This window comes from Meleagris gallopavo, chromosome 8 (genome assembly GCF_905368555.1).
Source record: "Meleagris gallopavo chromosome 8, MGAL_WU_HG_1.1, whole genome shotgun sequence".
Classification (NCBI taxonomy): Eukaryota; Metazoa; Chordata; class Aves; order Galliformes; family Phasianidae; genus Meleagris; species Meleagris gallopavo.
This window is the reverse complement of record NC_139411.1, coordinates 21,564,076-21,578,678: the sequence shown is the minus strand read 5'-3', so window position 1 is coordinate 21,578,678 and position 14,603 is coordinate 21,564,076. Positions and strand designations below refer to the sequence as shown.

The 14,603-nt window shown below is 52.6% G+C and overlaps 1 protein-coding gene across 6 annotated transcripts in view; it reads right to left on the bottom strand.

Moving 5' to 3' along the window:
• The window catches only part of HPSE2 (heparanase 2 (inactive)), a 77,514-nt gene that overhangs the window by 3,057 nt on the left and 59,854 nt on the right, over positions 1-14,603 (bottom strand). For 5 of the 6 annotated variants that reach the window (XM_085230226.1, XM_085230225.1, XM_085230224.1 and 2 more), the window contains 4 exons: positions 13,692-13,739; positions 8,390-8,483; positions 6,712-6,818; positions 6,104-6,218 (listed from right to left, as the gene is read on the bottom strand). In XM_085230226.1, the coding sequence (XP_085086352.1) occupies positions 6,104-6,218; positions 6,712-6,818; positions 8,390-8,483; positions 13,692-13,739 (364 nt within the window). Of the gene's footprint in view, positions 1-2,455; positions 5,978-6,103; positions 6,219-6,711; positions 6,819-8,389; positions 8,484-13,691; positions 13,740-14,603 lie in introns of those variants that run through there. The other variant, XM_085230229.1, reaches the window with a different exon arrangement.

Here is a 14,603-nt window from a genome sequence, read left to right as displayed (position 1 = left end):
GGATGTGGAAGCACCAAAGAGAGTTCAAAGCTGGGCCAGAAAAATGACCCAGGGGCTGGAAAAGGAGCCTTTTGCTGCAGCCTGGAGGAACTCAAACCATTCAGCTTGCTGCAGGGAAGCACTGAAGACAGCTGCAGCTTTTCGCGTCATCGCAAGCCTGCTTGCAGCAGGGGCCAAAATCATGTTCCTTGCAATAAATTACCAGGAGCCAGTGACACCAAGTATTTGGATGATGAATTGCACATGCATCCAGCATGATCAAAACAAAACCTTCGGGTGCGGGCACTTCCCTGGCTGTTGCAAGGCTGTGAGCCCCAACCAAAATCCTGGCAGGGCTGCTGGGCACCTGCAACTACAACTTGCTTTGTCTCCTGTTCAGATGGTCACCAACGTGGGAAATTGGGTCTTGACACCCATCTCTGAAAGCAACAGGGTGGCTTTTTCCCTGGCTGTATCTGTCACCTCTTCCATGTGTTCTCGTGTCCTTGCAACAAAAAGCCACAGCCCGGAGCAGTGCACAGCTTGATCCAGCCCAGTCACAGCAGGACCAGGGCCTTGGAGCTGCTGAGAGCTCCTGTGGTGAGCTATTATACAGCCATAAGGCTAGAGGAGGAATAGCAGAAAGGAATCTGGTCCACTATTAGTCCTTGGGGAACCGAGGGAGCTTTCTTGCTTTAATTACTTTGCAGACCCATTAAGGCTGCTGCTACAGTCGTCGGCGGGCTGCTGCAGGCACCTGAGCAGAGCAGAGCAGGAGGTCCCTGGCTGGGACGGTGGATTTACAGGCAGGAAGGGCCATGGTCTCACACGAACTGATCTGTGGAGCTCAGTCCAACCACGTCTTCTGCGTGCCATGGGGTCAGCAGAGGTGGAGAGCTCTCCACTAGACAGGGAAAGCCCAGAGGGTCCCGCTTTATCTCCTTACACGTTTTAATTCATCGCAGGAGCTTTTAGAAGCTTAAGCTTTTGGAAAGGCAGCTGATTAGTCAGCCCTTCAGACAATCCTACTAACCACATCTCCTGCCTCCAGAGCTACTACAAAGGGCTCAGGAGCATCTCCCCTGCTCCCTTCTACAGGCAGCAAAGCTACTTTACAGCCTGCCAGAGCCTGTCCAATTGCACACACGAGAAGAGGTTACCGTAGCCAGGAAACCTAAGCCCCAGACGTTCAGTCTCTCTATAAGCAGCAGGTAGGTGAGCACTCAAGCTGCATCCACAGTGCCCAGCCTGGAAGACCCTGGAACTCTCCCATGCCACCCCTAAGGCATGCGCAGGTTTCAGCACCTGCTCCATTCCTGCACCACAACCTGCATTTTGACTGCCTGAGCAACCCTTGCTGAGATAAGGGACCCGGTTTCCCGTGCCTCACAGGACAGAGGAATTTTTATCCGTCTGCTGAGCCTTGTGGCTTGTTTTTTGGCAAAAGCCTCTTCCAGTGACTTGGTTCTGCAGGCCTGGTGGGATGGAGAACTGCCACTTCCCACGGAACCTGTTCCAGTGGTTAAACATCCGCGCTGTTAACAATCTTTATTTTCAGCTTGAATTTGTCTGGCGTCAGCTTCCAACCAGTGGTTCTTGCTCTTTCTTTTTCCACTAGATTAAAGGATCTTCAGCATCCAAGGCTCACTCCCTGTGGAGGTCCGTGCATCCTGTTCAAGACGCGGCTGGTCGTTCCTCCAGCAGGGCTGGGCTGATGCAGTTCTTAACATCACCCGTGACCTTATTGTGCTTCTTGGACAGCTCAAGGCTTTCCGACCCAAATTCCACACAAAGATCTTGCAGTGGCAGCCCCCTGGGCAGCACAGACTTTGCATGGTGCAGCACCAGCACCAAGCCCTGCCTAGAGGTGGCTCTTGCACCCAGCAGTCCTCTGCAGCTGCTGACATCTCTGCCTGGAATTGCACTGCTTTTGCTATGCTTCTCCTCTTCCTTCCTGCCCCAACGGCTGTGAGTGCATCATCTCACCCCACTCTTTCACAGCTGTGGCCGCAGTGCCTGCACTCTGCGCTTATGGGGACTTGCTTCAGCTTGGCTGCTGGCTGGTCCTGCAGGCGGAATATCTTCTTGTGGATAGGAAAAGGAAACGAGGTCACGCTTTTCAATGGCTGTCCAGTGAGTCCCAAAGCACGGCACGTGGCACAGCCAGGAGAGTTGCTCCATCCCAAATTACCTGCTAACATGGATGCACACAGCAGCTGCGAGAGCCACAGCCTCACCCACCAGTGCCAGCAGCAGTGCATTCGGGCTTGGCATCAGCTGCTTGTCCCATAGCTCTGGGTCTCTCCAGCAGCACAACCCTCAGAAGTCTGCTGAGCCATTGTGCACTGGCCCTGAGCAGGCAAGCTCCCTCCCCACAAGCAGAGCAGATGGAGCAGCAGTCAGAGTCCTTTTGTCATCACCTCTCCCTAACAGGGTCCAGGCAACGGAGACGGCAGGAAGAGAGCGGAGCCACAGGATCAGGCAGGTTGGAAACCAAATACAATTGTTTGCTGTTTTCCCTTCTTCTGCTACTTTTCACCATCACACTACTTCCCTCCATTCTGCTGGTAGCGGTGTGCCATGCTGAAGAGCACCTTGCTGTCCCCACCACCCCTGCAGCTGGTGGCAGTGGGTGGCTGGGTGCACAACACATGCATGGCATGGCTCTTCTGTGCACGTGTCCCACAGCCCCAGTGGGTGGGAGCCTGAGCTGCAGGCAGCTCACAGCTTTGATGCCTTTCAAAGTCCAAGCATACGCACTTCAGATACTTTTTTTTTTTATGGCACACAAAGAGGGAAAGGCCCCTTAACCCAGTGTGACAGTGAGCAGAGTGCAAGCGCTTTAAATCTGTCTCCTGGTTCACAGATAAAAGGAGCCTCAGAGCAGGCTCACAGATAGAGTGCAGCCAAGGTGTGGGGAGCAGGGGATGCTGCAGCCCTCAGCACATGGCTGGAGGAGAAGCAGAGCCCCTCAGAACTGCACCAGGCAGTTCCCATGCAGCTTTGGGTGTTCACATGGCCCAGAATTTCATCCCTCTTTCCAGCAGCCAGAGCTCATGTACCACACAAGCCACTTCTGTGCATTCTCTCCACTCCCTTCCTCTCCCCATCTGCAGGCGTCACTTGCGCGAGAGCCCATACTCCAGTGTGCAGGGCAGATGGAGGTGCCAGACACCCGTGCTGCAGATTTACGATCGCAAAGAACAGCTTCCATGTGTGTGAGCTCTATTGGACCGGCTTCTTCTCCCCACCCTTTGTTGCTCCCCGCATGGGGACACTGTTTCCCACTGCCACATGGCCCCATCAGCAGGGCAGGGATGGGTGCAGGTGGATGGATGCGGCCCCCAACCCTGGATGGGGGTGATCCTTGCAGCACAGCACAAGGCAGGACAGGCTTGGCTGGGGAGAAGCTGGGATCTTCAGCTGTAAGGAGCAGCGTGGCCGCCAAGGCAGCTCGGCTAACGAGTGCACAGGGGAATGCAGACGTGCAGCAGGCGGGGAGCCCTGCTCCCAACCGTGGCACCTTGGCCAGGACACGCAGTAACTTTCCCATTGAGTTCCTCAGTGCCTGTGGCTAAGCAAAGGAGGTGAAAAATCGCTGGCAGCATCCAAGCGTCCGAGTGCAGCCCCACAAGGCGCAGCCCTCCGCACCGCCGTGGTGCTTTCCCAAGGACGCCATCAATTCACACACAATATTACACTGTCTTTTCCTACCACGGCTGAGCAGGCAGCCCCTGCCATTGCTTCACCCTGTGATCCCTCGAAGCCTTTTCTCACGCCCCCGTATGCTGTTTATTAAACTTAGATGGAGGAAGTTTTAGCACCTAATGCAGGAGAACAACGTCCCTCACAGCCTTTAGGAGAAGGTTCAAGAGATGCCACAGTTATCAGGAAACCTGAGTTCGGTTTTCAGCTTTGGCCTTTTCATTGGGTTTGTGTTTCTTTGGCCCTCCCTAGAAGCATACCCAAACTTCTGCACACATAGGTGTAACCTCACAGCACTTCTTTGTGCATTAAGGTGCAGACATCAGTTCCAAAGATGGATAAAACAGAGGGAAGTTCTGTATGGATGAGCATTTCCAAAGTTTTGCATGCTCTAGCAGTCTGAAGAGATAGCTCACACTTACCTGGGGGCCTCTGCAATGAGATGAACGTTTTGCACCATTCTGGACTGCTTCAGAGTGATATTAACCAGAGTGATGTATTATGTCTACTGCATGCCTAAAAGGAGCAGATAGCTCCTAAATGCCAGATTGGCTTTTCAAAGGCACTGCCCCATGAAGGGTGAATATCAGCTGCTGTTTCTCCCCTCACTTCATCTATTCCCTGCTCCTACACACGTACAGATGGGCTCAGATGCATGCAGACAGACTTACGGACAGGAGAAGCTCTGCCTGAAGGGCTTCTCAAGCACATGCCATGCAGTCAAGCCCTGATTGCTTTACGGCTGGCTGCCCCGATCGTTCAAGAAGAAAAAGCACTTCAATGATACTCAACCAAGTTCTCTCAGAAATAACAAGGCATTAAAACACTTGGGAGCAGCTGCATTAAGCTCAGCAGAAGCATTTATATTCCGCAGCCTGAGCACATCCATGCCCAGTTCAGGGCACCCAATTTCTCCTGTTTTCTTCCCATTAGTTGCAAGAGAAGCCCATTTCTGCAGTTCTGCCGTTGGATGAAGGCTCAGGTGTGGTCTGAAGACTCACAGCACGGCCCACAGCAGCAAATATCACCCCACTGCACAGAGAGCTGTGCACTGACCTTTCTATTCCTATACACAGCAATGTCTCCAGTGCATGGCCCTGGCTGTGCACGTTCCCTGGCCCCAGGCAGACAGCGTTTGGCAGGTCTTACCAGGTCCCTCGTGCCACTCGCTGCACCGTGCCACAAGGGCAGCACCAAAGTGAGCAGGACCAGCAGCAAGCTGCCACACTCGCTCAGGCAGCAGCACAGCCTTCTCTCAACAGCCTCTGCCTCGTGCCCATCCCACCTGCAGAAAAGTCTTTGTGACAGCAGCCAGCAGGTGTCTTGGGTTTCACGGCGCGGTGACCCCGCACAGGTCCATCCAGACACTTTCATCCCCCTGATAGCTCCCACGGGAAAATAGCAGTCACCACACTGCCATGTGGGTCACAGTCTGGTTTCCACAAGCTTTTTTATGCTCACATCTTTGAAGCCCCTCACTAATTTGCACCTGCTCGTGGCTCTTTTAAAGTGCACGAGCAACACTGGTGCTTGTGCAGGACTGTGTTACTGGGACATGAGCAGCAGATCAGCTCTGGAGCACATCGGAGAGCAAGGAAGAGGCCACAAGAGGCATGGTATCTGATTTAGTGGGAAAAGTATAACAGCAGCAATTTGAATAACTTAATTGTCTTTATCAGCCCAGGGCATATTCCCCAAACTCTCCCCTGGTGTTGCCCTGCAGAAAACCTGTAAATTCCTTCCTGGGGTGAGCAGAGCACCCAGCCACCCTGCCAGCTTCTCCACTTACAAGGTGAGGGATTTACTAGACCAAAGGGAAAATAGAACAGATCAGATGGAAAGGAAACCTGCTACTTTTAAAGAGATTTTGCATACTCTTTCTTTATTCTCACCCTATGTGTGGGAAGACCCAGCCATCTGGGGGGGAGGGGGGAGGGGTTTGGAGGGCAAGGAATGATGCAGGGCATCACTGAGAACCACCAGATCTCAGCTGGAGGTGGGACTGTAGCACAACCTTGCCCTGGAATGCCTCCTATACTCACTGGCATTGCTGCTGTGGCACTGGCCACCCTGCTATGCTCCCAAGCTCTGGGCTGGAAGAAGTTCCAGCCACAGCAACAAAGCTCTCCCATCTGCTTCCAACATGCCGCATTTGACATTTAACTAATGTCTCCTATTAACACTGAATGAAACAGATCTGGAAAAATTCATTTGCAAGCAGAGTTCAAACAGGCCACAAGGAGAGGTGGATTCTCAGCTGTGTCCTGGATATTTCTGTGGTGAAGCCAAGCATCTGCAAGAGGGGTCAGGGATAAAGGCAGCACATCATTCTGGGTGCAGGGAAGAGAAAAACCAGATCCCCCCTAAAACCTGGCTGTGAGAAGGGTGCATCTCTGTGATCGGCCCCGGGCAGACCTACCGGCAGGGGGTTGAAGTTCTGGTCCACCAGGTGGTTGTGGCCATGGTCAAGGAAGGAGTGCCGCACCACTACATCAATGCCTTGGCTGGCCAGCAAGCCCAGTGTGTTCAGCCACCTGTGTCGAGGAGACAGGGTTAGGCCACTGTAGGGACCCCAGCTTGTCTGTGCTCCCACCCGTTGTGGTGTCACCAGCAAACTAAGCCAGCCCCAGCCCACGTGACCTGGGCATGTTCCTATGCCTGCCCCTAGAGCAAGGAAAATCTTCCTTGATCCTTTGCGATCACAGTTAGCTCTAAAGATTGCAGCGGGATCTATGTGCTACTGAGCTGTGCCATTGGACAAGCCCAAGGATCCAGCAATAGCTGTGGCTTCTAAGAAGGGCAGAATATGATTTCTAGACCTGGACCTTGTGCTCTGAAGAGCTTCAGTTGCCCAGAGAGGGATGCAAGCAGTGAATGCATGCAAGGGCGTGTGGCTGCAGAATGGGAAGAGGGCGGCGAGGCTGTGGGGTGCAAGCCCTGACCCCAGAGCTGGGGTGCATAGGGGAGCGCTGTGCACAGAGCCTGTACAGGTGGCAGTGCCCTCGTGCCAGGAACTGTGTCACTCACAGGAACCCGGCCGCATAGGAATCGGAGAGGTTGTTCATGCCTCCAGCAGAGGTAGCACCGACGCCTTCCAGCCAGATCTTCTTGCCTGGTGTGTATGTGTTCACAACCTGCGCAGGGAACAACAAACATCAAATGCAGCACCTCTCTCCTGTTCCCACAGGGCAGGTGTTGCAATTTGCATGTCTCTGACATGTAATGGCTGTGTTCAGTATAGAGACTGTGGCAGCGGCAACCTGGTGGCTTGCAATGGGAGGAGAAATAGCTGCCACTGTGGGAGCAACATGGGACAGGGCAGCTACAGCTGGGCACCAAAGCACCAGGGGCTCCAGATGCACTGGCACCGCACAATGAATCCTCTCCTCTCCAGCAATCTCGTTTCTCCAGGCCGGGCTATGAGCTCCTGCAGCCAGATGTCTGCAAGCTCCACAGCCCAGGAGCACGCTGCACAGCCTGACGGATCCTGCCCCATTAGTGAGGAACACTGGAATGTGCTGGGTGGACTGGGATCCCTCAAAGCTGTTAAATACGCCAGCTCTGGGCTGCCTCCCACTCACAGCCTGTGAGAGTCGACATCCCTGACTGAAGCCCCAGAGGTGTTGGCATCCTGCCTGTAATTATCTAAGCCCGCCACCTTCCCCAGTCAGAGAGGAAGCAATAAAACAGGGAAGTGGACAAGCCCAGCTGCTCTAATCAGCCCCGGCAGGATGCACGGACTCAAAGCCAAGCTGGAGGCTATTAGCACCCAGCATAGTGCTTTTGCTCAGCCACACTGGCATTCCCTGGAGAGCTCTTCCCACTCCCCAGACCCAACAGAGGGCAGCTCCTCACTGCTGCGGGTCTGGGGCTGGGTGGGAACCAGGACCCCCCAGGGCTGCACCATGTCTCCACCTTGCTGCCCACGGCTTTCCTGGCGGTCCTATGACCTTCCCCAGCAGTGAGACATGTATCACCAGTTTAGTGCAGAGCAGGGTGGGATTGTGCCCCATGCTTGTCCCTGTGCCCAACTCATGCTCCCTGCCAAAGGTGGGCCACTCATGTGTGGGGATGGTCCCCAGCTTGTGCAGGACAACACAGCAAGCAGCTCCTATCCTCTGGTTTTGCTGTGCTGACCCACATGTCCCCTTTCCTGGGGCCTCTTTGAGTTGTTTGCTCATCCTACAGTTTCTTGCAGGAATTACAGCAGCGAGACATAGTGGTGACTGATACAGTACAAAAACCTTGACAAGACAGACAAATGGACACGTCCTTTCACTCCAAAACACTTTGCTCTTATTAGATGTTCATCCTTTGCTGTGGGACTGGCAGCTGAGCTGCCCACAGCCCCGGTCCCTGCAGCAGCTGAAGCAGGGGACCCCCAAAGTCCCCATTTCTTACACAGTGGCTGCAGCCTGGAGCTGTTCTGTGGGAAGCAGGGATGGAGTGCCTCACTGCATGCTGCGCTGTCCAGAGCAAATCACAAATCACCCTGGAATTGTAATAGACGCCTAGGGCTGGCCAAGCTGCTACCCCATCTTGTCCTCCATGCCCAGGATGGAAATACCATCCCTCCACCCCACCCTGCAAGCGTTGGGATGCTGCACCAGCCCCACACCTTAAGCAGTGCACAACCCAGGCACTGAGCTGCAGTACCGTGGGCACACTGCCCTCTAACCCTTGCAGACTCTTTGCACTCACTCACTTTCTGGATTTTCCTGATCTGGTCGGACAGTGTGTCTAGCAGGCGTGTTTTCAGGAAGTCGGTCACTTTGGCCACTCGGCCATCGATGTAGTAACTGCAAGGAAAACAAGATGACAAGAATGAAACCACTGGCATTAGTTCTGCCCCTGTCCGTGTCCTTCTGTCCCACTGCTGTCTCACACCAAGAAGCCTTTTTCCCTCCAGGAGAGGACCTCTGCAGAGGTGCGGTGTCCTCTCCTGCTAACATAGGAGTGCCTGCTGCTCTGGACATGGCACTGAGCATTTCCCATCCAGGGGATTCCTGCTCTCCATGTGCTCACTTCATGAAACATGGTTATAGTGCTGCCAATCAGAATCCGAATCATCTGCATCCAGGTATGGGAGGAAGGCTTTGAAATGCCTGAGTGCTGGCTCCTGGTTCCAGTACATAAGGTGAGGCAATCCATCTTTGGGGTGCAAACATCCTGAATTGGAGTTGGTCCCAAACATCTTGTCCTGAAGGAGTGATCAGTGCTGGCACCCTTTACACAGCAGCCATAGGTGAGATAATGCAGAGGGGCAGGAGGTCTCAGGATGGGAGCACAAATCCTATAGCATCTACATTTGTCCCCTTGGATCCCTCCCAGGCATGCTAGGCTGCTGCACTGGGGGTTCTGTGAGCTGCTCTCCAACCTTTGTCATTGGTGCTGGAAAAATGGCAGGGAAAGAGGCTCCCTCCACTTGAAACATGGAGATGTGGATAAGAAGAGCGCAGCAGGGCTTTTTGGTAATGCACGGGATTGGAGGATGCTGTTGCAGACAGATACATATGTACCAGGGATTGCATGTTCCACTTGTCCTGGAGTATGAAAAAAAGGCAGATTTACCTTCCCAGAAGTATCAGCTCCTTTACAGATGTGGTTTCTCTACGACAAGCATCTCATCCAGAGTAAGGCCCCATGTGCACTGGACAGCCCACTGCTGAGTGTCTCTCTGAGATTGAGTCTAGCAGACGAGAAAGGCAGCAGTGACATCTCCTTGCAGGGATGCTGTTAGCAAAGTGAGCAGCCAGCAGCTGTGGAGCCTCCCCACATGGGTACAGGGGTGCACACGAGGGCAGGAGCCTCCCCAAAGGATACTGCAGTTTGAATCAGGTTTGGCCAGGACACGCAGAACACGTGCAACATGCATGAACGCTCAGAGAGGATTTTAGCTTCTCACTGCTCCAACTCACTGATCAGGTAACGGGGTAAGCGTGCTTGGAGCTGTGCAGGGCTGCAGGGGAAGGCGAGCAGCCAGCAATGCCTGGCCCAGAACGGAGACGAATTACAGACTCAACTTGCAGATGCCCTGAACATGAAGGGTCTCCTTTGCAAATCCTCTCCCAGGTGTGAAGTTCCAGCTTTGTCCCCCAAAAAATTCAGCATCGTGCCAGCCAGACTCTGGATTCAATCCAACCCTCTGTAATAGGGGGAAGTAGGAAAGAGGCATTTTGGCACATCTGTGCTGACAGTACGGTGCTAAGGGCAGAAAGTTTCTCAGGGAGGGGGACCTGGGAAGTGTTCAAATCAACCCTTATACAACACAGAACCGCTGGCTGCTGTGAGGACAGCAGGCCTGTGAGCAGCAGGCAGTGAGGGGGTTTACAGAGATTACTTTTTAAGACAAAATTACAAAGCAGCACACTCTGGGGATGGCAGATGTTTGGATTTTAGTACAGTACTTAAGAACTGAACAGAAATGATTTTTGGACTGCTGTGGCAAAAAAAACCCCACCATCACCTGGGCTGAAAACTGGCTGCAAGGTTATAAAAGGAAGGTTGTATGAGGTGGGAGAAGATGAAGTTAAAGACCTCAGCCTACAGCAGAGGACAAGATCTCCGCTCTAACCAGGAGCAGCCCTGGGGCACAGCCACCACCAGGATCGCTTCACACCTGCACTAACAACCTGGAGAAACAGGGGATGGCACAGGGATAAATAAACCTGCTCCTTTGGTCTCAGGACATCTTGCCGATAGCTCATACCTCATGGCTTTGGATATTTAAGCAGAGCCTGAAAACAATTCCATGATTTCTCTAAGGCTGGCAGAGATCTATTCTCAGGCACCAAGAGGTACATTCAACACCCAAAAGCGGTTAAGAAGGAAAATGGCATCAACTGCACAAGGACTGTGAACTGAGGCCAGATGGGTGGGCTGGAGCTTCCCCAGCTAGGCTGAGGTCTCTGGAGCACTGGGACAAGCTGAGGAGCACCAACACAGGCTGGTGGGTGGGTGCTGGCTATGATGTGGCACCAAGGTTGGCCCCAAAGGCCACGTGGATGCAGGGCACATGGGTTCCCATAGCATAGGAGGCCACCTGACCTGACTGCTACACCAGGTGACTGCTGTCAGCCCAACACACCTTAGTCCTGTCACCTCTGGGTTCACACTACCTGTCTCACTTTTCTCTGGAAAGATCCACAACTGGCTGCGCAGGACCACGAGCATCGCACTGGGTTTAATGAAGGCAGTGCACTGGCTCCTGGGCAGCTGGTTTCATTTACCTCCTTTCATTTTAAAGAGGAACCTTTGCCCCTATTATCTGACCTCTTCTTCTGTTGCAGTTAATTACATTAAAGCCCACTTCCCAAAGCTCAGGAATTTCCGGATCTACTTTGTTGCCTGCTGCTACAGGGAGAGTCTGCTAGGAATTAGGGCACCAGCCTGCTGGGGATGTGAACGGGACCAGCCTCACTGCCAGCATCACAACTGCTACCAAATGGAGACATCTCTGCTGACACAGGCAGCCCTGTGCTCTGCTGCTGTCCCATATGTCAAGGCCAGAGAGATGTCATCTAAACTCAGCACAGCAAAGCACTTTGAGCAGCATCCCATATGTATCTGTGTGCATGACATTCCTGGTTTGCCACATGGAATGAGTGACATTCCATATTGGAAGGTAGCATCGTATTCTCCAAAGACTTGAAGGAACAGATGTCCATGACTTTGAAGATGCAAACATTTACTTGCCTTGCAAATGAATGGATTTGTGGGCTGCAAAGACAGCCTTGCACAAGGATTTGCCCATTAGATTGGCCAAACTTTGAGGTCTGCACAGCACTTCAGATGGAAAACCGGCCATACAGTGACACACAGGAAGGGGACCAGGGCATGGCCACAGGTTAGGGAGACAATGAATCTTCACTGTGAGCAAGACACCAAGCTTTGGAGCAGAGCCAAAAGGATATGTGGCTGTGGGAAGGGTTCTGAACTGTGGAAACCCACATTCAAAGACTGAGGGTGTCCACAATAAACTGAGCACTCAATCATAACCAAACCATAAACTAAATTACACAAGAAATGCCAAAACTCTCCCAGCCACTGTCAGTTCTAATTGCCACACCCTCTGCTAGTGGAAATTCCCTAAACATTTCTGAGCCATTCACACATCCCTCTCCAGCAACACATTACTTCTGAAGAGGGAGGCACACACGCTGAGTTACATATGTAAGTGAAACCATATTAAGAAAGACTGGCAAGCCTACTTATTTACACCCTGTGTCACTTTTCAGACGTATTTCAGAGAAGAAGAAATGGTCATGTGTGTTCACAGAGGATAGGGATCTCTGCAATGTATTCCCTTCTCAATTCCCCTTCTGGATAGAGTGCAACCTTTTCAAAGGAGTAACAGATTTGACAAATTTATAACCAATATCCCAGGAGAATGCTAGGGTTTGGAACAGAAAGGCTCATAGTTGCAGTTAGAGAGCAGTTCGGTTTCCTGCTAATAATTTTCTTCTTGGATACAAAGGAGCTTGTTTTGTTTTGTTTTGCTGTTTGGAGCAGAGGGATGAGACACTGTTTTGACATTTACTCATAAACAGTACAGAAGCCCAGATTGGAGCTGTGGCTATTGTCAGTCCTCACAAAAGCAGACGGGTGCAACCCTCCCAAGCTGCCTGCCCAGGCAGGGGGAGCAGTGGTTCCTGTACCTACCTGGGTGGGAAGTGCTCAGCAAGTGACATCCAGCCACACTGCCTACCTGCAGGGAGCTGTACCCCCACCTGCCCACAGCACCTGGTCCCAAAAGGAAGGATCCCTGAGCCACAGCTCCCTGCACAAAGGCTGGCTGCTTCTTCCTGCAGTGCATCCAAGGGCTTGGCCCAGCCATCAAGCCCTGTTTCAGCAAGCGAATTCCTGGGCTAAGTAAATGCGATCAGCACATCGTGTAATCATGAAAAGCAAACTCCCAGCTGAGGCATAGATCATCATTGCACAGCATGAGTCTGTAAGTAACACAAATCCCACTCCAAACACTCTGCTACCCCACTGCCCTGCTTGCACAGAGCTGCTGCCTCAGGGAAGCCTCAGGAGTCAGGTAGCAGAGCAGCACGGCAAGGCACGTGGCTCCCCAGAAATGGGAGTTGCTGGGTGCCAGCCAGGGCTGCTGCCATAAACCACTCTCAGATGCAGACAGTCGCTTCTGCAGGAGGCTCTGAGGTTAACACACCGACACAGAGCCCCTGGGCTTACTTGCAGGAAAGCTTCATGTCTTAAAAACCACTGAACTCTTTTTAAGTGTAGGTCTCCAGGTGGGCTTTACAAAAGGAACTGGGATCTGCAGGTGAGGAACAAATGCCCCCATAACCTGGCCAGTATACCTCAAAGAGGTTGTGGATGCCCATCCCTGGAGGCATTCAAGGCCAGGCTGGATGTGGCTCTGGGCAGCCTGGTCTGGTGGTTGGCGACCCTGCACATAGCAGGGGGGTTGAAACTTGATGATCAGTGTGATCCTTTTCAACCCAGGCCATTCTATGGAGTGCCAGGAGGGAACCAGCAACACTGACAGGTGATGGGATACTCTGAATGGGAGGGGATGAGATGGCATGCTCCACTCCAGCAAAGTAGTGTGAGCTCCCTTGAAGGCCCAGTGCTAGGCTCAAGTTGAGGACAGACGCCCAGCCAGGACCTGAGATCTCAACTTCTCTGCTCAAGGCACCAAAGCAAATGCAGTTTTTCGGGATACAGGGAAGGTTCACTCTACTTTCTGCTTCCAAAGGTGCATGCCATCAGCCTAGCTTTGGGCCAGCTGCAATGGGGGTTGGTTTCCAGTGGGCAGGCATGTTTTTAGCCTCCGTCTCAGCTGCAAGCATCCAGAGCGAAACATGACCACTTCTGCTGCAGAAGAAGGGGCAATGCCTCTTTTTCCTATTTAAATGACAAGGACAGCAGAGATGGGTCCTACTATTTGTCCCCTTCCACACCTAGCCAGCCCATTCATTTTGACACTGTCAGATCACTGCAATTAGTGTAGAAAAGCAGAAGGAATGGTGAATACCTACTGTTGCCAGGTAACAGCATCCACTGTGCTGCCAGCCACTTTCATGAACCTACGGGAAACAGAGGAAGAAATCATGTTAATCCAAACTTGTCACAGGTGTCCACAAGCAAGGGGAAATCCTAAAACAACCTACATCACAGGATACCAAGGACAGTCACTTTTGAAGGTTAGAATGCATATAGGCAACATGAACCATTGGTTTGGTCAAGAGAACACAACGGTGCTCTTTGATGCATAGATATCCAGGAGCACAGGGGTGCACGGAGATCCTCGCTGCCCAAGGAAGGGAGCTGCATGTCCTGCAGCCCCGACTGCCCCCATCTGGCCTGCAACCAAGGTGGGAGAGAAAGGAGAAGGTCTGTGGGGAGAGATGGGACATTTGATCAGGCCAGCTAGTAAGGGAGGAAGAAGCAGCCAACAAGCTTTGCAGCACACAAGCCCCTAATCAGGTCAGAAAAAAAGAGCAGCAAACTTCAGCCTAAATATAGCTCGGAAACAATCATTCTAACTTTAAATTAATGACGATAGTCAATTATAGACTGGGACGAAAGGGCATCTGGACCCTGTGAAGCATAAGAGGACACTGGCAAAGGCAGAGGTAATAAATCCCTGCGGACAGGAGGGAAGAGACACAATTAGAAATGGAAAAACAATAACGTGCTGTAATAGCACTGATGCGTCCCCGCTCCTGCTGCCCAGCAGTGCAGTGGCTGTCAGTTCCCAGGCTTGCTCTCCAGCAGCGCTCTGTGTCCCTATGAGGGGCAGCAGAGCAGTGGCTTTGGGGCCGGCTCCTCCATCCAGGGCAGCAGGACAGAGCAAGAAGCACAAATCCCGCACCACTCATGCAGGGCACCTGGCTCAACAGTGCTGCGCACTCAGCCACAGAGGGCATCTGCTGAGGATGCTCCTCTGC